General features: G+C 43.8%; 1 protein-coding gene across 1 annotated transcript in view; it reads left to right on the forward strand.

The window, feature by feature from the left end:
- Positions 1-23,694, forward strand: part of SIM1 (SIM bHLH transcription factor 1) — a 45,535-nt gene that overhangs the window by 5,772 nt on the left and 16,069 nt on the right. The window contains exons 2-8 of the mRNA XM_062571000.1: positions 4,076-4,158; positions 5,215-5,304; positions 5,464-5,572; positions 5,717-5,802; positions 7,113-7,312; positions 7,422-7,528; positions 8,386-8,533. Of these exons, the coding sequence (XP_062426984.1) occupies positions 4,076-4,158; positions 5,215-5,304; positions 5,464-5,572; positions 5,717-5,802; positions 7,113-7,312; positions 7,422-7,528; positions 8,386-8,533 (823 nt within the window). The remainder of the gene's footprint in view (positions 1-4,075; positions 4,159-5,214; positions 5,305-5,463; positions 5,573-5,716; positions 5,803-7,112; positions 7,313-7,421; positions 7,529-8,385; positions 8,534-23,694) is intronic.

Consider the following 23,694-nt stretch of genomic DNA (forward strand, 5'->3'; position numbering starts at 1 on the left):
GCTTGGATCAATCAAATGATCAGGGGAAGGCCAGTGCCAAAGCAGCCGAGCTTTGCAGAGTTGGCTATGATGTTTTTTTTCTGGGTCAGGGTGTAGTCTGGTAGTGGGAACTGGCTTGCCTAGCGCTGGGGAAGAGCACGGCTGAGAATAAAAGGTTTCACATGAACTCGCCAATGTAGTTAGCCCTCGAAGACAAGCGAGACGCCTTCCACAAGCTTTAGCACTTCTAAAATGCGGAAAGCGCAATGATTTTCCACGGAGATGTTGTTGGAAGAAGCAGTGAGTCAGCATACTCGGTCCCGAGCAGGATGGGCGCTGCTCAGCGCACGCTGCTGGGAACCACACTCTTGTTAGCAAATCAAGCTAGAGCCTGCCTAAAAAGCCTTTTTCTTTTTCTTTTTCTCCTAACGATGGACACGTTCTAATGGCCCAAATTGTTTATCTTCTTAGGAAAAAAAAAATCTGTAGTGGAGGAGATTGTTACATAGGTGTCTATAATCTGTATTTTGTCAAAAGTATAAAATTCATCCCGAAAGAAAAGCTCGATCCATTTATTTTTGCTGCTTGCAGTAACACATCTGGATGATGCCTTGAGTTTACACTACACTGTGGCTCATCATTCATTCGCCAAGAACTGGCCTAAATGGTGCCTGTGGGATTAGGTCAATTTTAGTGGATCTACTTCGCCTCATTTGGTTACTAATTGGTTTCTTGTTTTATAAATCGAAATCTCATTTTCAGGAAATTACAAAGCCCGTGCAGGCAGTCCATTGAGGTAATCCATGGGTCGGGGGTATTTAAATGGAAATGCTTCTACAATGCATAAACAGTAAAACTTCGCCTCCAGTTCCGAATGAAATGTGAACTCACCAGCTCCTTAGTTCCTAATAAATACATCCCTTCTAAGGCTACTTATGTAAATATGATAAACCAGACTTTGGTGGGGGAGGGGGTTCAGTGAGGAAAGCAAATTTTATCTACTAAGGTTAATGTGGCATATCTTGGAAATCTTCCAAAATAGATTATGTTTTGCTTTGTCTTCGGGCACTTTAGCTGGGAAAATCCTTTGCCTAAAAACGATTTAGTTATCCTTCCTCTCACAAAGCTGCTTGTTTCTATTCCAAACCCATTATTCTGTTGGCTCTCCAAATTACAAGAGAATCTTTAGATCTTGTTTCCAGCGTAATCCTGAAGCAAAAGGGAGAGCTGATTTCCTTGTTTTGTTTTAAATAGACAATCAAAGGATTTGCAGAATTTTCTGCGGTAGGTCAAGTGCAAGAAATCACAATTTACCCATTTGATAAAAAGAAATAGGATGTTAAAGTGAAAGAACAAGAAAATAATAATAATAAAAGAATATTAATAGAGCTCTTTTCTCATATAGATTTAAAAAAGAGTTTAAAAGGCATCAGGAGCGTCTGTAAATTTGGGAAAGGCTGCGCTTGGCAACGAATAAAAATAGCCTCTGTCTTGAAAGTACTGAAATTTCTGTGAAATACAAAGAATTGTCTCATGTGATAGGATTTCGAGAAGCCGGTTCAGGTAGACAAGTGAAAACGTTTAATTATAAAACATTAACAGACACAGCCAAACAGCGCGAGATTTCCACCTGAAACATAAAGAAGAGTTCAGTGCTCCGTGAAAAATTGCGTTCCTGAAAGAAGTTAACCTGTAACATCGATGAGCTATTCATTAACCGCAGAGGTCGGGTTATTTTCCCTTTTAGAAGAAGAATAATTAGAGCAGTAAACTTAGATTAATAAGCAACTTAAATCATAGGCGAGGAGCTCAGATGTAGCCCTGGATATAGGAAAGTGTCACTCCGGTTTCGCTCCGGGTGGGGGGATGTCGGCAGGAGCGGCCCTTGCTCTAATAGGGCCGTCCTGGCTCCCCCGCAGAGAAACCACCGAGATGCTTAAGAAAAGCCAAGTACACAGGGTTATTTCTTCTCTCTCTCTCTCTCTCTTTCCCTGGGAGCTGGGCAAGATTTGCCAGGATGTCGGCGGGGGGGGGGGGGGGGGTGGCAGGCTTTCGGCGGGAGGGAGAGGGGAAGGGGCTGCCCGCGGAGCACCGCGCACCTTTCGCCGGCCGCAGCGCTTCGGGGAGGGGGGGGGGGGGGACTTCGCGGTGAGGACCACAGGGGGCAAGGGAGCGGGGAGTCGAGGTGGGGGGAAGCCGCCGTGGCCCTGTTAATGGCAGGGAGGAATTACTGGAAAGGATCCTAAGGATCCTGTTTGCGATGGGCGCTTGGCGCCGGGAACGGGCGTGAGGGGCTGCCAGCTGAGGAGCCCCTGGCTTTGGAGGGCTGGCAAATTGAGGAGAGGAGGGGAGAGGGGATCGGGGAAGAGAGACGCTGGCAAGAGGAGGCGGGCGAGGGAGGGAAGAGGAGAGAGGGAAAGGTAGGGAGGGATGCAAGGGGAGCATCGCTCTGCCCTTCGCGGTGGGGAGGCGAGGACCGCCGTGGGGCACCCTGCTCTGACAGCGCGGAGGAAATCGTTAGCCTTGTTTAGACGGGCAAACACTTAGGTGAAGCCGGTCAATACCGAGGGTTGCCCGTGCTGCCTCTGTCGTCGCTGCCTTCCCTATTTACCTCGAAAATTTTGCCTCGAAATACCCGGGGTCCTGCCTTCCTCGAGCCCACGGTGCAGGAGGGAATCTCGGCAACTGGGCTCTCGCCCCGTCCGGGTGATCTGCACTCCGCCATCAATCAGGATTTTTATTTTCCCCTCCCTTTTACTTAATCTTGTTGTCTGTGCGTGTCGGGTTAAGCCTCGTTTAATGGCGTAAGCATAAAAGGTTTAAACCGCTCCGCTTAAATTATTGCAGCAACATTGTTAAAAGGCATTGCCCATAAATAGCTTTACTCCGGCAGAGTAATTTCCATCTGGCTTTTATTCCTCCCCACTTTGCATACGAGAAAACAAGCGGCGGCTGAAACATCGGGCGAGTCCGGAGAGATTCATTTCGTGGGGGTCCGCGCGGGCTGCCGGCAGGCAGATCATTCATTCCCGCCCAGAGACCCGCCGCACTCGTGCGAGAGAAGCGGGGAGGCCGAAGCGTGGGGAAGGGGAGGGGGGACTGCGGAGGACCGTGTTTATGGGGGAGGAGGGGACATGGCCCGTCGCGTCGGACAGTGACTTATGTCGGCGCAGCCAGGAGCGCGTTTATGCGAGGTGCCTCGGCGCCGTCGGGAAAGTGCACGAAGCTTTGCAAAAGGCCATTTGCTTTTAGGGGAGCTTGATGGGAATGTACAAAAAAAAGGGGGGGCGGATGCGTTTGAAGATGGGACTCATGGAGAGCCAGAGGAGCTGCATCTGGTCCCTCCGCTCTCACTCCACAGATAAGTAAATGCAAATCTTCCATCGAGGTGGACGGTCCCGATCACAGATCAGAGGTCACAGACCGAACAGGGAAGCGATCTCTGGCGAGCGGGGAGATGAGCCCATCCTTAAACGCACCCTGGCCAAAGCCTGCTCGCTAGTTGCTTGATTGTGGCCACGTTTGACTTTCTGCCGAGGGAGGAAACTCGGGCAGATAATGCCCAAGGACACGGTGTCCTCATGACTCGTCGTGATGCACATCGGTGGCCTGGCAGTCTTCAGAGTTTCTCTTCTCGTGCCACGTTAACTGCATCCTTCTCTCGACTTCAAAGGCTCCCCAACACACTCCTCTGTCTCATTTTAAAGAGCTCTCAGCGTTGGCCAGGAACCCTTCGGTGACTTGAGAAGACAAGTGCTTTCCCTCAGGTTGAGGGAGGTATCTCCTTGTAGCCAAGGACTGCGGTGAATAGCCGTTTTAGCTGGCACACTAATTCACATAGGTCCTATCAGTGAACTTTCCTGCTAACGCTAAAATAGATATATTTTTTCTCTCGTGGGAATTGGATCTTTTAAAAAAATCCACAGCGAAGACTATTCTGTCAACGAAATCATGTCTAGTTTTCCAAAGATTATATGTTTATATATTTTAAAGCGAATACAGATAGAAAATTGAGAAAAAAGTTCCTCCCTAGAAGGCCAATGTAAGTCAAATTTTCAGTTCTTCACATTACTTTTTCTGTGTCTTAAATAAACAGGACTTGGAGAAGCCTGGGGCCATTCTAGTCGAACCAGCCCCTTGGATAATGTTGGACGGGAACTGGGATCCCATCTTTTGCAGGTACTGGTCTGGAAACGACAGCCATTCGGTATTAATGATTAAAGAAACCGTTCCCTCTTCTGAGCTTTTAATTGCCACCTTGGCTAATTTTTAACTGTTCACATGTTTAGTCAAAAAAGAAAAAAAATGGGGGGGGGGGACCTCTAGAAATACAAACCATCGTGGCAGAATGTCGCGGGTTTTATTACGACTGCGGTTTGGTCCCTCGGCATCCTCTACCCCACCACTGCCCACCACTGGGATCCTAGCGTGCCATCTGCGACTAGGGTCCAGAAGGATGACTTAATTAAAAAATCCCCAAACTTATTAACAAGATAGCAAGTCCCGGCAATGTGCTGGACCACAGGGTACAATAGAGACGGTGAGATGCTCTGTGGTGGCGCATTGGAGGAGGCTATCCTGGATAGAAAAGCTAAACGGTCACGAAAATGAGCATAAGCACGAAATGGGAAAACTCGCTGCTATCTGAAAGAGTAATGAATATTAGCGATTACTGTAATCACAGGGTTTTCTGGCAGAGTTGTGTGGCTTGTGGTACCCGCCCTTAATAGACTGGGGCCTATTCTACTCTCGGTGCACACAAATAAGTCCCATTAATATCTGCTGAAAAGTGTCTGGTAAATAATCTTGTCCCTTTTCAGACTTTTATTTACACTGCGGAGAGTTTTAGATCGCCTTTGCTCGCCTAAAGTCTCCTTAGCAAATATTCAAGAATTAAAAGCCCTTCTGCCATTTGAAATGGGATAGAAGTGCTCAGGATGTCTCGTATGGACATACTCATTACAGAGCAGCCAGAAGCTCTGGAGATGCTGTTCTTCGGGGCTTCCTAGGCAGTTTGCATTACGAGGACCTTTTGAGCTGGGCCTATCCGAGAAGTGGGTTGTATCTCTCCCTATCCTGGGGCTTTAGAGGGTTTCCTTTCAAGAGTTGACCGTGTTCTTCTAACTTTTTAAATAAGCACAGCCTGAACGGCAGTGCCCACCTGCTGAAATAAGCCCGGAAGACAGGTAGAGTTCATGGGCATATTTCCCCATTTCCCTCCACTCTTTCCTCCAGACGTTGGACGGTTTCATATTTGTTGTGGCTCCGGATGGCAAGATCATGTACATCTCGGAGACCGCATCGGTGCACCTGGGCTTGTCGCAGGTACGTCGGTGGGGCTGCGGGCGGCGGCGGCGCGGGCGAGCCGGGGTCGGGGCTGGGGCAGGGGCTGGGGCCGGTGGCGGCGGGCTCCGGGCGGGCTCCGGGTGGCGGCGGTGCCCCTTCCACCCACCCACCCACCCTCCTCCTCCTCCTCTCTCGCAGGTAGAGCTGACCGGCAACAGCATTTACGAGTACATCCACCCAGCCGATCACGACGAGATGACCGCGGTGCTCACGGCCCACCAGCCCTATCACTCTCACTTTGTGCAGGGTAAAATACAACCCGCTCCCCCCGTCCCCACCCCCCCCCCACCCCGCTTGACCTGCGCGGCTGCGGACGAGAGCGCGGAGGGGCGGCGAAGCCCGCGGCGAAGCCCGCGGCTCACCACTCCCCTCTGTCTTCCCCTCCTCGCAGAGTACGAGATCGAGCGGTCCTTTTTCCTGCGGATGAAGTGTGTTTTGGCCAAGAGGAACGCGGGGCTGACCTGCGGCGGCTACAAGGTGCGTGCTGGGGAAGCCGCGGCCGTCTGCGCAGAGCCGCGCAGCCTGCGCGCGCCGGGCCCTCCGTGCAGCGCCGGGCGCGCAGCCGCTGAGCGCGCCGGGCCGCTCTGCCCGCGGCGACTGCCCCAAGCCGCTGCTCGCTCTTGTGGCTCAAACACAGAATTTTTCTCGGAGTTTCAGGTTAACGAGTGCAAAACACAAAGCCGAGAGCCCGTCAAGTTCCCCCCGGGGAGAGGGGTGTTGTTTGTTTGTTTTATTTTTGCTTTTTAAAACGCACTTCGCATAACCACTGAGGTTCCCGAGTTGTCTGGGGAAACTGCAGGGTGACACAACGCAAACGTTGTGTGTATTTATTGCTTTATGGGGTAACACTTGACAGCTCCAGAGGCAGCTCTCCAGGTCTGGGGTTTTGCTCGGGGTTTTCACACCGTTCTGCTCAGGGCTCCCCTGTCTCGGCGAGGACCCCCCGAGGCTCTCCTGCTTTCTCCGGGCTTTTGTATCATCTGCACATTTGCCCCGACTGCACCGTGACGGGGAGCTGTGGTTACTTATATCCCACGGAGATGCTGTGGCAAGAAGCATCCGTGCGAAAACATCCGCTGAAGTAACTCCAGGAAGAAACACTGTAACAGAGAAGTGAGATCGGAAGTGTGCAGCAGAGACATGCAACCATTCATTTAGGAGACATACCTAAACCACAGAATCTGTGTGCATATAGGCAACATACCTAAATCTGCGTCCAAAGATGCATTCCGGCCATGAATCTGCTCTATCTATATCATAGACATACCTTACACGCATGACGTATGCACGCGCGTAAACTCTCTCTCACATGCATACAGTCATCATTACAGAGTTGTAATGATGGCACTTTCGTGTCTTTCCTCTTTAGAAGAATAAAAAAGCGTAGTTAGGAGGTGGTCCAAAAACCACTTAAGTCAGTGGAAAAAAAAAAAACAAAATCCCGACGGCGGAAAAAAAATCCCGACGATTTTAATGGGCCTTAGATTAGTGCTGAACTCTCATTAAAAAAAAAAAAAAAAAGAAAAAAAAGAAAGAAAAAGAAAAGAAAAAAAAGAAAAGAAAAGAAAGGAGAGAGAGAGAGAAATAGAGAAATCCCACAGGCAGCGCCTATCCGCTGAAGCGCCCAGTCCAAGGCAGCCACAGCAGGGCAGACGCCTGCTCCATCTGCGCTCCCTGAAGGCGATGGAGGAGCCTGTCCTGGTCCCCGCCGGAGTGCGGGCATGCCGCTAGCAGCAAACCCTGCCCCTGTGCCAGGCGGGCCCTGAGCTTTCGTGTGTCTCCGGCAGGTCATCCACTGCAGCGGGTACCTGAAGATCCGCCAGTACAGCCTGGACATGTCCCCCTTCGATGGCTGCTACCAAAACGTTGGCTTGGTCGCCGTGGGCCACTCGCTACCGCCCAGCGCCGTCACGGAAATCAAGCTTCACAGCAATATGTTCATGTTTCGGGCCAGCCTAGATATGAAGCTTATATTCTTAGATTCCAGGTAGAGCTGAGGTTGTTTTCAAATCTGCTTAGCCCTTCCCTTCTCCTCCCTGCCGGCCTCTTCCTCTGTCCTCTCACTCACTGGTATTTGCTGCTTATGTCTCTCTCAGGGTAGCTGAGCTAACGGGTTACGAGCCCCAGGACTTGATAGAGAAGACCCTTTACCACCACGTCCATGGCTGTGACACCTTCCACCTGCGATGCGCCCATCACTTGTGTAAGGAGCTGTTCTTAAACCTTCCCCTGCTCCCTTCCCCCCCCCCCCCCCCGTCCCAGCCTTCTCCTTCTCCCTCTACAGATGGACTTTGGTTTTGTTAGGGTTTACCTTCAGGTTGAAACGGGAAAAAAAACCCCACATCTCACTGGAGGGGAGTATAAGCAAAACCTCCAGCAGATTTTAATGAAACAAGCTTTTAGAGAGTGCACACTGAGTTGGAGGAAGGAGAGATATGGAGGAGTTCGGGACTGGAATAAGAAGTCTTTTTATTATTATTATTATTTTTATTTTCCTCCTTAGCTCCCAGTTGTAGAAAAAGAACAAGGAACAAACTGCAGGCATTAATTCACTTCAAATTCCAGTTAGGAAAAAAGCCCTTTTTCTTACTCCAAAAAAGCCGTGCCAGCGAAATTCAAAAACTTTTGCTCCACTTCCACCACCTCTCATAATATTATCTGTGTATCTAATTTTGACCGCAATAGCGAGCCCGATTCGGAGAGCTGTTCTTTATTCTATTTTGATATCAAAATGACATTAACATACAGATAGATTAATAAAAATGATATTAATTTCCGGTAAGCTTCCTTACGGAGAACGTAACGAGAAGAAACAAAACCCAAAGTCAGACTTACAGAATTAAACCTCGATGACGATACGTCGGGGTGAGGGTTGAGGAAGGAGGGTGGGAAAGCAACCAACCAGTGTATGCCCCATATCCCACTAGCCCCCCTTTGTCAGTGAGTAGCCCCACTCTCCGGGAGGGCGCTGCCCACGGCGGGCTGGGTCCGCGCCGTGGGTGCTGCCCGCGGCCGGCCGGAGCCCGCTGAGCCTCTGCCCCTCTCGGTCTCTGTCCGCAGTGCTGGTGAAGGGCCAGGTGACCACCAAGTACTACCGCTTCCTGGCCAAGCACGGCGGCTGGGTGTGGGTGCAGAGCTACGCCACCATCGTGCACAACAGCCGCTCGTCGCGGCCCCACTGCATCGTCAGCGTCAACTATGTCCTCACGTAAGTGAAGCCCCCCCCGCCGGGGCCGCGCTGCGCTGCGCGGAGCCCCAGCGCCCGCTCCGCACCGCTCCCCGCCCCGCGCTTCGGCCGTGCCGGGCTGCCGAGCCCGCTCGCTGCCGCGCTGAGCGGGGCTGCTAGGAAACACATTGCGCACTTTCATCTAGATGAAGGCTTTCCCGTCGGCCCGTGCCTTTCCCTTTCGCGAGGGGGAAAAGATTTAGAGGTTTGTCACCCACATACTTTGCTGCCTCCCTCCCTCCCCAACTTTTTTTTTTATATAGTTTAAATGCACCCAGCATTAAATAAAATTTAATGCAGCGTAAAAAAAAAAAGAAGTTTCCACGTACGGAGTTATTTATACTCAACAAACAGGACATCTGTTTTTCTTTTCAGAAATCTGGGGTTTGAAGTTCTTAATTTCATCCAGAGTCTCTATCAAAGCTCTGAGATTTCTTTTTTGTTCTTGGAGAGCGTTCCTTACAGTGAACCACAAAGAAAGTTGGTGACCAGAAGGGTCAACTAAACTTAAAAAAAAAAAAAAAAAAAAAAAAAAAAAAAGAGAGAGAGAGAGAATAAAATAGAATTAAAAGAACAAATCAGAGTGAATGTGCATATACTGTATTATCTTAACGCTTCCTCTTGTATTTCTAGATTGCTAGGTTGTGCTCTAGCTACACTGCTTGAACCGAAAAATATAGGCCTAGCGAGGAAGGGAAACCTTGGTTAGACCATTCTGAAGTATTTGTTATTGTGATTATTAGTATTTTCTCTGGACATACCGGTAGCTGTTGGTGGCAGCAGTAGAATTCATTAGCATCGTAAGACCTGCTAGTTTGGCGGCACCTCATTGATCCTAGGGCTGAATTGAATATTCCTCTATTCCGCTGTGTTTTTTTTTTTTTTTTTTTTTTTTTTTTTGATTCTGGAGTAGCCGTTGGAACTGCTTGAGAGACTCCCTCCCCTCTCCCAAAACTACCGCTGTGGGAGCACAAAAAATTTGCCTTTGCGGGTCTAGTGCACGCACAGGTGGCAGCAGTTTGGGTAGCTGAGTGTGAGGCTGGCTTCCCAAACTGAAGTGGCTCGTAGCGCAAAGGCTCTGCTCCTCTCCGGGTCCTGTGTGCGGGAGCGCCGGCGAGGTGGAGAGGCGATGCGGAGCGCAGACCTGCTTTACTGGGTGATCGCGAGTAGCACGTGAAGGGGGTAGCAGGCATGATGCTATTAGATGAACAGAAAGGTGTTATTGCACCTACATAAAAAGGATATACTTCCTTCATCATTCCCGTGTAGAGAGTGAACCCTGATTTCCTTGGAAAGAAAATCCTTTTGATTCGCCTTAGAAAGGGGTGCGGGAGTGGGGGGAATTCCCAGGACCTGCAAGGCTGTGGATCAGCAGAGAGATGTACCTGTCGCTTCTGTTCCAGCACCTGTATTCCATAGATGTGTGTTTCATCTGCTTGTTTTTCCATGAGGATCTGAGATTAGCGGTCACTTCTCCCCTCCTTTAATTCCAAAGCAGGGAACGTTAACCACCGAACTGCACCTTAAACGACCCGGCTGGGAATGCAGCCTCCCAGCGGATCGCTTTGTCGCCTGGGGGTCCCGCCCGGCCAGTCCCCTGCTTGCCGCGGTGACCACCACAGCAGCCGCTCCCAGGGGCTTCGCCAGCGAAGCGAGGGGAGCGGGTCCCGCTCCGCGGCAGCCGGTCGGGCAAAACCCTGGCGGCTGCTTTCCAGCAGCGAGCCGGCTTATGTATACATACATCATGCGCAAGCCGGGGCTGCGCGCACTTGCCTCGGTGGCTAGTAACCCGGCGCAAGGTGGCTACCAGGCGCCGAGAGGCTCGGGAAGGGGGGCAGGCGGGCGGCGCTGGGAACACGCCGGGACCCGGCCGCAGGGGACGGGGCGGGCGAGGGTGCCCGAGCTACGGCGGGGTCCCCTCGGCCGGAGGGGGGGGTCCCCTCGGCCGCGGGGGTCCCTGGCCTCGGGCCGGCCCGGGCCGCCTGCGGTCGCCGCCGCGCTGCGGGGAGCCGCAGCCTCTCGCACCGGGGCAGAAATAGCGCGATTCCTCCGTCTCAGTTGCTTTGCTGCATTTTCGCTGGAGGCAGCTTATCTACGTTTTCGTGCATTTGTATGGATTTAAAAAACAAGTTGTATTTAGACTGGTTTTCGGCCAGACAGGAATGTAGGAGGGCTGTGTATGCTCTGCCTAGAGCGTAGAGGAGCAGGCTACCCTATGGAGCGACTCCGTTATGGGTCGGGGTGAGACTCCCCTCCTGCTCTTTCCTTAATTGGCTCGAGTGCGAGCAGGGGCAGAGGACATGCAAAGAGCCAGGAGCGGTAAAAGACAGCTTGCAAATGCTGTGAGCTCTGCTGCAGCCATCGCGTGCTGCGGGTGGCTGAAATGGAGGCTGCGGGGGCACCACGACTACCCTAAAATCTAGTTTGGGTGTGCTCAGGTCCTCGAGGTCTAACCCAGCCTGACTCTCTTCGTTAGTGCACTGCAGAGCAACAGACCGCATTTTGTTTCCCTTTGCGGCAGCGCTACCAGTAGTTAATAACTGTGCCAACTCCAGCGGCCGGGCGTAGCCTCTGCTGCCTGTTCATTATTAGATTTTAACCTGCTGCTAGCCTACCGTTTGGAAAATAAATAAGAAGATCAGGCTGTGCCCTGCATCGAGGATTGGGCAAGTGGATAAATGGCTGAGTTTTAGAATCAAGATCTTGCTAGTGTCTGAAATGGATAACCTGGAGTGAAGGAAAGCTGTTGCAAGGGAGAGGTTCCCCCTAGGAGAACGGTGTGGGGGATGCTCAGAGTGGGGTTAATTGTCTTAATGGCAAATCAAGATCAACATGTTGTCACTCAAATGAGGAAAGTAGGTGGCAAAAACTTAAGGAAAAAGGAGAAGCTGTGGGGACTTGGTGTTTGCCTCTGTTACAAGGAAAGCTCCCCTCCAGGAAAGTTGAAAAAAGGCCCTGCAGCACTCAAAGTTTGCAAATGTTTAATATATTCTATTCTAGTGTAAATCCTGCAACTACTAAAGTTGCTTAAGGGTGACATTGGATTATTCTACTAAACTAGGAACAGCTGAGATGTATGAGCATATGCAGTGGGCTCCTTCCATACTTTATATAGCATCTGATATATGGAGGAGCCACTTGTGCAGATGCAGTTCTTGGCAGAGACGCAGGTTTGTCAGTTATCGTCTAGTCCTGTTATAAACTTAGCTAGGAAAAACGTGCTTACAAAAAGCAAAGACAAGCACTTCTTGTTCTTTGAATATCGACTCTTGTGTATGGAAATCTTTTGACTTCCATAGAGAAAGCAAGGGAGGTGCAAAACAGTGTTTTGATGTTTGAAATAATAAAGAATCATATTTGTGGTGGAGCCTAAAAGGCGGGATGCCCCTCGCTAAAGGTTCATTTGAAAATAGGGAATGCAGGTCTTTTTCACTAAATGTGGGTTAAAATAACAAGATATTTGGAAGATACTGCAGAGGTGTTTGAGAGTGCTGAAGAGGTAGGCCCCTGGTCACCTTGCATAGTACTTCTTCATCCAGGGAAAGTCTCAGAAAGCTTTTTGGTTGCTTGTGGTGCAAGGGGATTTTTGTCTGGTTGGAGGAAATGGAGTGAGCTCTGATGTTTTAGAAAGGAGAGGTACAGAGTGGCACAAGTGTCTGCTTGGACTGGCAGGCCAGTGTCAGCGTGGGTTGAGCAGGAAGAGTTTATATCCCTTGGCTTGTAGCTGCCCACCCTCCCGGACTAGTAGAGAGGAGAAGAATGGAAAGAACAACACACGGTTTATGCAGAAGGTTAAAGAAAAAAAAAATCCACTCCATTAACAATATGTCTACACACACATACACTTCATGTATTGTATGTATGTATGTATACTATAAAGTGTGTATATGCACACACGCACACACACATATATAAAGGGAGCCATTTCCAGCATCCATAAATCCCAAGCCTTGAAAGGGAAAATTCCAGCATTGAGAATAAATGTTTTTAATAAGTATAAATACTGAGCTAAGTAGGATATGGTGGCAAGGGCATTTTAGCAAGGTTATTTTTTGTGTAATGGCAGTGTGTCAAAATTAATATGAATGACCTTTAAGCATTGTAACTTTAAAATAGAGAGATTTGCTACTCTTTTGTATTTTGCTTGGCATATGTGAGTACAGACACAGAATATTTTTTTCTTTTCTTGTTTGTTCTGTACACACTGTTGCCATATTATTGATTATTAGCTGTTCATGTATATCACATAAAGAGACTCAGGTATGAGTCAATTATTAGAGAATGCAACTGCTGAACTTGCATCTATATTTAGTTTGCAAACAATCTCCCTTTAAACAAATGGATAATGCAAAGTGCACAGCCTTTGACTTTTTGAGCATGAGCAAATATTACAATTATTTGTCCTCAGAAAAAGCAAGGGAAGCTTTTCTATATACATTTTGGTTTTCTTTATCATTTAAAAGAATAACTATAACAGTAACATACACAGATAAGATGAACTAAATATTTAAATGCAACTAATTTCTGTTCTGCTGATAGTACATAAAAGCTCCACTTACCCTCTTCACATTGCATTATGTAACCGGCTGGTTAGAAGCACAAATTGAAGTAAGCAATTTGTTTGAAAGAGTATTTCATAAATAACTGCCATATTGACAAATGTTTTGCTTAATGATGTAGTACGTGTAATTTAGAATAATCATTAATTTTATCTACAGACTTCATCTTTAACTTTACTACTATTTATAGCTTTGTATACTACCTGATTTAAAATAACTCCATAAGCAGTGTGGTATCACTCTGTGTGGTGGATCAGACTGAAAATATTCACCCACCAGCATCATAAGTAGACTTTAGGGTAAGTTTTGTGTCAGGTGGAAACAAAACTCTCCCCAGATCTTTGGACAGACACAATGAAATATTTCCAGAGCTCTTCATAAACATCTTTTTGTTCTGTCTGTGGGAGACCAAGTCCCACTTCTTTTTCTTCCTTGTTGATAGGAGATTAAACTAGATTTTCATACCTATACGCCCAGCTTTCTTAAGTGTTTCTCTCAAATTGATCTATGTGGAACAGCTGCAAAGTCCTCTCCTCAGCTGGAGGCAGGTACACGTTTTCTCGTTTCTCTCAGATATGTCTTGGAGTGTATACGATAGTGAATACACTGGGAAAGTTACTACTTGCAGAAATAATTCTGCATACCCTTACTTATATTATTAATGGAGCTGCTTATATGAGTAAGCTTAGTATTATTATATAATACTTGGAATTAGGCTTAGAGACTTTAATTAGATATTGTACTTTCCCTTAAATAATTAGAAATGATAGAAAAAAATGTGTACTGCTGCTTTTCCTCTATATTTCTCTGTATTAACTGGGAGTCCTGCCACTTGCTTAACTGTGCACAGGCCCTGGTCCCATGTTGTCGGTTCAATCTACCCAGTGCAGTATTCTGTTTGTTAACCATTAGTTTTTATTACAGATGTGTCTTCTCGCAACATTATTTATATATATTTCTACCAAATAGGAGACAGGACTTTCCAGGTGTCCGCAATACGCTTCTCTATGTCTTTCTTCATGTAGAGGCTTTCTTAGCTACCATTTTTTAAAATTCACTTCAAATTTCTATTTAAACCAGGTGACTATAATGGCCAAGGCACTAAAACTGTTGGCCAGAGTCTATAATCATTGCTCTTATGAAGAATGTTTTATTTGCTGGAATAAAGGACTGCAACTTAAATCCACAGAAATACCCAGTCATTAGTTTAAATGTATGCATACTGATGTCTCACATGGCATGAAATTCAGGATAGCAGATAAGTGTCTGTATTCCAAGAAACAAATGTGACTTCAAATGTTTTCCACTTCATCGTTCTCCCATTCAGTGTGCTGGCTGTTATGGGGCTTTGGAAACTCACTCTTTCCAAACGCTGAGTTACGGATCTTGTAAAACAATTGTCTGGGGTTGAGCCATGTTCTACAGCTGATTTAGCTGCAATGGGTGAAGCAATTACTATCTCCATCTGTCTGCCTCACTCTACTGATGGAAGGTATAAGGCCCATTACAGGAACTCCAAACATGCCTAAAATGCCATAGTTTATAGTTTAAGGTAAACTGCCACAGACTTAACTTTATGTATACTTATGTATATTTATATATATTATGTGGAGGCACTGGATTATACGCTGTAGCACAGCTGTTCCTCCTGGAGGGATAGTTAGAACTTTATCCTTACTTTGCCCTTCAGTGCTTTTAATGGCCCAAATGAAGCTTGTGCAACCCTCTATAGCAGTTAGATGTGTAAGTCCCTTTGGGGGATCAGCCCCAGCGGTCCTCCTACATGGCAGAGAAGAAGAGACCATAGACCATGGAGTTATGGGCTAGAATTCCTTATTCTGTGGCAGTTCAGAGAGCGGAAGACAAGCAATGCAATTGGTAGAGTGCTTCCTGATTTTACCACAGCACATTTATATCTTGTTTGTGGATTGTATTACCGGCTGCACAGAAAAGGCAGCCAAGCAGTTGAACTTCTACCAAAGCATTCCTCTCCACACTATCGTCCTCTCGATATTCTGTGCAAAACTGCCTGCTGAACTGGCTCCCGCTCTCCTAAGAGCAACAGTGTGTGCCTTAAGCAGGTTTACAATTTCGCTAGTGCTGCTTCTGCTTCCTTAATCTCTTGCATGCTTGTTCTCTTTGCTATGTGGTGCCTCTTGGTACATCTGTGGTTGCCACCCATGTAATTATCACTGTAATTATTCACTGTATTTACTATAATTATCATGAGTCACCTTACATACAACAGGTGTGATAAGTTACTAAGCTGCTTCTGAAGTCAGCCCTTCCCTTTGCCTTATGGTGTCCTTGCTAGTTCTTATTCATGGGCATACAAATGTGGCATCTAGACATGGCCTAAATTAAGTGTTAACAAATACATCTCCTTTGCCCATTCAACAGTGGCAAGTATCTGTTTAAAATATAATTCTCCTTCCCTCACCTCTCTTTTGTACTTTATAGTGTGGGCCAGGTTCCAGCACACATGTTCATACTCAATAGGTTACTTCAGAGGCAGCCCCATTCACTTTGATGACACTATTTATGGAGGCAGGCATCACTCTGTGTGAACAAGGATATAGAATCTGACCCATCTGAAGGCTTGCGATGGCTAAAGTCTGGAGTTAATCACATGATCTTAAACACAGTTATACGATTTATTCCTGTTGTTGTCTTTTGTTATCATCCACTTAGAGCAATTAAATCACAGAAGTCCTGAATTACTAAAGCACTTGAGCACATGGCTGGCTCTAAAAGTGCTTAGACATAACTTTCAGGGCATGATTATATTATAGTTAACTCAGTTTTGAAATAAAAAAGCCCTTAGGCACACGCTTAGAAATAAGAATATTCTTTGGCTTTGCCAAATAGAGATGGCTTGAAGGACGTGTTTGTTACTGTGTTGAATGGGGGCCTAATAAAGAACAGCTGTAGTTTTTCAGCTACAAACCACTGTGTATAAATCTTGGGGCAGCAATGTTGAAAATAACAGCTATTATCTGCTGAAGTTTCAGTGCAACTATGGAAACTCAAATGCCTGGTTAACTGAAGTTTGGCTATATCTCCTAGCATTGTGTGGATATTTTGACATAACCTAGAGTCAAGATCTTTAAAACCATCCAATATTCAACATTCTTGCATTTGTGCTTTTGGTTAGGAAGCATACATGTACAGCCTGCCCTGAAGGCGGTCTGTTCACAAGTAGCCTTGGCCTGTGGCTTTCTATCATCTCTGTACTATGCACGGCAGCTGGTATCCTAGGCTGCTGCTATAGAAAACTCTCTGTTTCTGACTCAGCCCCTGGTTAACAGAAATCCACCCAAAAGCATCACACACTATTTTTCGCTTGCTATTTCCAAAGACTGTTTTGTACACAGAACAAAATAATAATCTTTAATGGCTGTTTCGAGAGAACTTTTGCTCAAATAAGTGTGTATTTGGAGGAAAAGATCCTGGTAGTCTCCACCTCCCATTTGCAGCTGCTAAACTGCTAGTTGTAGTGTGTTGTACGGTGGTTAAAATTATGCTGAGGCCCAGGGGATATCAAAATACCAAATAAAATGGAGTATTGCACTTTACAGCCTCATGATATTTACTTTTCTTGCTATTTATGATTCCTATTTTTTCAACACATATACTTTATACATTATGTGCCTATCAAAGCTTGATAGCTGTGCCTGAGCATGATACGAAAAGAGCCCTAGAGCCAAGGGGGCTCATCATGTGAATGGGATTAGGCTACAGTAGAGGTTTGGCTGTGGATGAGGAAAAGCTAGCAGGCACTCTAATTGAGGTACAAATAATGAAATCAAAAACTGGATAGATTAATTTGTAAAAGAAGTGATTTTCACCAAGTGACAAAAAAAGCATTTTTGCCCTCCTTCTCTTTCTCTCCCTCTTGTCTTACCTCCTCTAAAAATCAAGCAAAACAACACTATTTTGAGAAGTGTTTATTAAGTATGATATCATGGTTGCTTGACTTGTGGGCAGATGGCAGATAATGGCCCTCAGGGACAAAGTACTGTGCTTGGCTAAAGCTGAAGAACTTTAGATAAGTTAATTGAAAAAATTGTCAGGGATATTGTAGAAAAATCTAGCTTTAACTGAAAAGGGTAAAAGTTTTATGATTAGAAAGGACTAACCTGATGAAAACAAAAGTGAGCTACTGTAAACGGAACCCCTTCACCAGATGGATGTCATAATTCCTCTTGGACTCAATATGCCTCTTTAACATGGGATCAAGTAGATTAGAAAAAGCAGACTAGAATGATGGACAGGTATGTTATGAGGCATACAAGTAGCTGGGTTTGTGAGAACTACATGTTGATTTTAACTGCTAGATGTAAAGGTGTGGGCTTCACATGGTGTCTGTGCAGTCACTTGGAGAATGCTGGAAAGGAACTGGTGCCTGTGGTCCATATGCATAGACATAAAGATGTGTGGGAGTGAGGTTCTAGAAACAAAATTCTAGTAGTATGTTGGAAGACAGAAAAGAGAAATCTCAGTTTGTAGAGCAGAAAATATGGCTGGAAAGAGGAATTTAGAGTCACTGGAAATTAGAGAGAGTTGGAATAAAGGAAATTTGCCAAAGAGGAACTAATAGAACTAATAATAAACCATTTTTCAAGAACACTATTTATCTCAGAAAAATATTCTCAGTTCAGGTAGCTTATCAGAAAGTTTGTAGGGTCAACTGAGTTTTCACCTTAGGGTCTTAGAAAGATTCTGACAACAAAACCTTTAATTATAGAGCATGTAGAAGATCTGACCAAATCTAAAATATCAGTAATGTAACTTTTACAACAAGTTGTTAAAATTATTAACAACAGGACCACTATTCGTGCACTATTTTAAAGGAACTCAAGCACAAAATTGCTGAACTACAGAGGTGTACAGCATAACATAAGAATAGCCATATGAGATCAGGCACATACGGGTAGTGACCATAGCAAATACTTTGGAAGAGTTTAAAAACAGAACAAATATGCAATAATGCTTCCCCAGCACATTATTCTAGTCTTCAAGAAGTTCAGAGGACTTTCTAGACGTGAGATCTTTGAATTCATTAACTGGAAATGTTCACTGTTTTTCTTCTCCATGAATTTATCTGATTACTTTCTGAAAACTGTGCAAGCTTTTAGCAAGGAGTAGCTTAAGTAAATATAGCAAGAAAGGCTTTCTTTTTTTTGTTATGAACCTACAATCTTTTAGTTTCTTAATAGCCCATACTACTACTGTTAGAATAAACAGGTAAACAGTTGTTTCCTGCCCACTTTTGCTGTGCCACTCATAATTTACTGATCATATTTTGTTCCCCAGGTCATTTCTTTTTCAGCCAAAGAAGTCTACTTACCACTTGATCATAGAGAAGCTCTTCCAAACCCACCACCCTTGCTGTCCCACCATGAGCGTCTTCAGGTTTTCAGATTAGATGATCAGTGCATACAATAGCTGAGATTTCAGTACAGGAGGAGTTAGTAGATGGGCATGATGATGTGCACTTTCTTACACACAGGCCAGTCTATGTTATTAGTGACCTCTCTGCAATGTGATACATCTTGCTTTTGTGAAATTTCTCAGTGGTAAATGTGAAAAATAAATTAGAGGGTTTGACACCAAACTGGAGTTTAAAGATGCTAACTATTTGAAACAAGAAACTGAAATTAGGTTTTAAAGACCATACTTAAGTAAAATGGAGGAGAGTGTCATATGTGCCACTAAAAAATCAAAGTTCATAGCTACATAATTGTCTTTTGTAGTTCCTAAAAACCTAGAACTGTGACTGTTGTCTGGTTTGTGCCATGTTTCCAGTTACTGTTACCCACATAAAAAAGATAGAATAACTGAACCCTCTCTAAACCTGCTTGGCTGATTCAGTCCTTTTACTTACAATGAAAGGACAGAGCTGGTATGAGGGTCTCATTCTCAAAGGAATATCTGAATTTTAAAGTTAAAACACCTAACATCCTTCATGGAAATGATGAGGAGTTCCTTTTGGAGCTCCTTATTACGTACCTGAATGGGCAGTGGGAAGCTTTAAGATTTAGGAATCTGTTGTTGATTATCTCTGCCAAAACGTCAGAAGCAACTGCTCTTAAATCTTTTTGTCCAAGCATAATATATACCTATCTAGTGTGTTAATTCTAATAATTTCTGCTCGATTAGGTACACAATAACAAAGGCATTACATGTATTCAATCAAGTATTTTTATTCATAGAATACACCTCAAATTTATTTTAGCAGTTTAAATAAGTGAATTTAATGTAGTGTTAGTCAAGCATTACAGTAGTGAAGGCTTAAGCAGATTAGAAATAAATGAATCCAATTAAAGAACACATCTGTGAAATTTGATATGTCATAGGCATGAATGAACTGTTTGCACAGCAACTGTAAAGAAATCATTAATGATTAACTATCTACAAGAGGTTTAATCAAGGATAAATGGTATAGGACTTAGTTAAAAACATCTAGGTTTAATACACAGAGATGCTGAAATAATACAAAACATGCTGTGCATCAATAGTGACATGACTACTGGTCTCTAGAAATGTATTTCTTGCTATTTGTGGCACAGGTGTAGTTAGTGGCTGTAGCTTAGTAATATTAGCTACCATATGCGTTGGTAGTGGGAGACTGTCCCTTTTTAGAAAAAGCTTAAGCTTAATAGGTGACATGGGCAAACATGCTCCATGAAAGAAGTGTTCCTATGAAAAAATACTTACCCTCATTTTTTTAGAGCTGAAATTCAGATAGATTAAGGTAGAGATTCTCAGGAGTGATCAGTGCTGAGCTAAATTTGACCCTGCACAAACTAAAAGTCCCATTGGCTGCCTTGAGGGTAAGCTCAGGCGAGGGCTGAGTGCTTTCAAAAATCTCATGATGCATGATTTGCCCAGTGTGACAATAATCTGCAGGAGAATTGAAAACTGAATCCAAATCACCAGGCTACTAGGTCATTGTCTTAAAGGTGTCTGTGGTATTCAAGATATTATTTTTTAATGTATGACAGTGTTAAGAAGAATGAGATAGAAAAGTCTACTCTGTATAACAGTCAACTGTTGCACTGTTGTCAGCCTGGCTTTCTGTGAAATGGAAATAGTCTTATGTGAATATGTGAAAACTTATGTTTGTGCAGCATTAATTCTAAAAGGGGTGCTGTGTACATATATATGCAGATACACTGAAGGGAGATTGTATTTCATGGAATGGTTTAAAAAGAGTATCTTTAAGGAAAAAAAATAGATTTTAAAAGTCTCATTTAATAAGCCTTTATTTTTTTCATTTTTTGTGAATATGCATACAAATTTGAAGTAGTGAAAAATCTCGAAAGATTACAAAGAAATCAGTACAATAGTTTAATCAAGACTGGCAGTGTGGACTTGAGCGATGGAGTTCTGCAAGGTTAAGCTTGCAGTTGGATAAAACATTGCACTAGGCTTCATTCTTATGGTGGCTATCCAAATACATGTTAGAATACTCTGGATACCTTAAGAAAACAAAAACATTTCATGCTATATTCCTCTAATTCAAATTTCTCTTTTTTTTTCAGACATATTCTAATATACACAAACCTTTATGAACTACTGACAAATACATTGCTCAATTTAGATTGGCAATCTAAATTGTACGAGACATGATTTCTAGCCAGTTGTCTTCCTAGGCAGCTTACATTTGAAGTAGGGTGTTCTCTGTATAAATGTATGTTATAGAATTAAACTCAGGTCATTATATTTTATTTAGTTTATTTAAACCATTTTTCTCAGTGTTATAGGTAACTGAAGATGATCGTTATCTTTATATATATAATTAGCCTAGGATATCTTGGGCATTTCATTTACAAAGAATAATAAATCCCTAGTGCACATTTTAGTCAAGCAAATCTAGTAAAATAAAGGCAAATGCAGGGAACCATAGGACCCCAGAGATGATTAGACCTGTGGTTGGAATGACAGACTCTACCTTCAGACTGCTGAAAACTCTTCCACACCACGATTTTCTAGAGGCCAGAATTCCAACTTACAGTTAAATGACTGCACTCTCAGTCAAGGACCCAGTCAGGGAATATATAAAATTTCTCTGACAGCAGCTGTTATAAAATCTCCTTAGACATTTATGGTAAATGGTCTGTATAGGAAACTTCATGCTTCAATTTTCCTGAATGTATCAAATCATTTAATTATGCTTTCTGGTTTGTATTGCTCTGTTTTTAAAAGCAAATACAGAAACTTGATACCATGTGTGTGAATCTCATAGTCAGAGGAGTTGTAAGTTTGGACTCAACAAGATGTAAACAGCTTATGCTATTTATGGGGATAAATAAGTACCCAGGACTCAATGAAGGGATCCAATATACAGATTTCCTAGTTCTCCAAATAGATGCATTGGTTAGCATTAAGAGTGTTAAGGATAAACAAACACCTTTTGGAGAGTCACTTACTTTTGTGAGTAGCAGGTCAGGCTATACAGGACTTCTCATTCAAGAAGGATCGTTATCATCATCCCGATTACTGATGGAAAAGCTGAGACAGAGGATCTCTGAGGTCACATAGCTGGATGTCAGTGCAGTTTCATACCAAGCAGTGAGGTTTAATCTTTTTTTTTTGCCCCCACTTCAAGCTAGTGTCCTAACATTTAGCTTCTTTCTTGTACAAGCTGAGGGAAACCTCCTCGTTGTGACCAGTTCTGGAAGATGCTAAGGGGATTGCATACAGTCCTCCTGACAAGTCTCGTGGGCAGTCCAAGGGCTTTGTAAACATTTCTGAGACACATTGTACATGAACAGAGGACACAACAGATGAGGAATCTGTCTGTTTTGTTGTACCATCTGCTGATTTAGAAAGTCATGAAGATGACAAACAGCCAGAATCTGTTCTCTTTTCATTCATCTGCTGAATGGAGCTGTGTTAGCATTGTATGAGCTGGAGAGTGGAAATGTTAAAAGTTGCAGGCAATATTTAAAAGTAGAGGAATGATTTTCATTACAATTACAGTATTGTGGTCAGACATGCAAGAGGAAGTGCCAGACTTTTACCACCTTCATGACTGATTTTAACTAAATTGCAGGAACTCAGTGAAATAGACTGAACATTAATGACAGTAATATCTTCAGTTTAATCTCATGATTTCTATTCATTAGTCTGTGTAGAATGGAGGAAATCTGACCAAAGTTATTTTTTGGTCATTAACCAAAATAAAGGCAGAAAGCATTAAGAACTCCCCTTTCAAAAATTTTTCATCTACAACTAGAGGAAATGATGAATATATATTGCTAGTTCAATAGAAATAGTAGTGCAACCAATTAAAATTATACCTTGCTTGCTTTTGCGTGGAGCAATTTCTATCAGTTGTGTGACTGATTGTACTTACGATATAGGAACTTGTTGCATTTGGATCATCTAAAGCTTTTACATTCAACTTGAACTACATTAATAATTACCTTAATATGTGTAATAATTATTAATATATTAATAATACCTATACCTTAATAGGTATAGGTGTAGACTATTCAGTGTTTGTCAGCACTAGAAGTCCACTTGATACCTTTTTATCTTTTATTTGCTATGATTTCTGCAGACAATAGATCATTAGGCATTGTTCAAACTATTGATTGAGAGAGATTTGAGAATAAGTAAGTTCTGTTTCCCATTGTATATTGTTGTTTTGATTACTGCTGGAAAGACTGAACTGAAATACATTACTAATCTAATGCCATAACTCTATGTATGAAAATCAAATTTCTATGAGTCTTCTTTAAGGTGTCTAAATTTAGTGTCTTTTGATGCAACAAGATATCTATCACTTCATTGGCTATCTGTGTATACTCAGTCACTACATATGCAACTTATTCTTCCTTCTGCCATGTTGTGGCATTAAGAGGCCATTTTTCTTAGGCCTTTTGTAGAGATTTCCGTGGGCTGAGCATTTTTTTCCTTTTTATTGAAGGTTGCTGCTTATGTTGGTTATGATCATAAATATAAAAAAAAACCCCAAAAAACAAAAAAACAAAACCAAAAAAAACTTGAGGCTGTCTGTCCTCCTTCTTAGGCCTTTTTGGTTGAATCCAGATATTTGTTCTTCACTAATGGATATCATTATTTTACTGCTTCCCCTGGATACATCCCATTCAGTTGCTCTTGCTATTTGAAAACATTTTTCAGGGCTTAAGTTCTCTTCTGTTCCATAACCAATATTTGTCTAAACAAATATTCCCGTCTTAATATCTTCAAAACTATTTGTGCCATTAGCTCTGTAATGTTCTTGCTGTAGTTTCTAGATTTTGATTAAAGTAATGCCAAATAGCCCCCCATCACTCTGACAAACATAAGTATAAAAAGCCCAGCACTCCTTTCCAGTTTTAGTTTGTTTGGGCCATACTGCATGTCAGGAACCTGTCACTTATTCCAGTGTCCCCAAAATTATTTGTAGTACTAATGACTCACTCTGTCCTCATCTTTTTTCTTCCAACAAGGCTATATAAAACCTCTGTCATTTTCCCTGTTTCATAGCGAGTTCTCTCCACAAGCTCAATTGCTGTGTTTGTGCATGGTTCTGTTGTTTGCTGAAAATTCAAAATTTGTGGTATTCGG

The sequence above is a fragment of the Rhea pennata genome, chromosome 3 (assembly GCF_028389875.1).
Source record: "Rhea pennata isolate bPtePen1 chromosome 3, bPtePen1.pri, whole genome shotgun sequence".
NCBI classification, from domain to species: domain Eukaryota; kingdom Metazoa; phylum Chordata; class Aves; order Rheiformes; family Rheidae; genus Rhea; species Rhea pennata.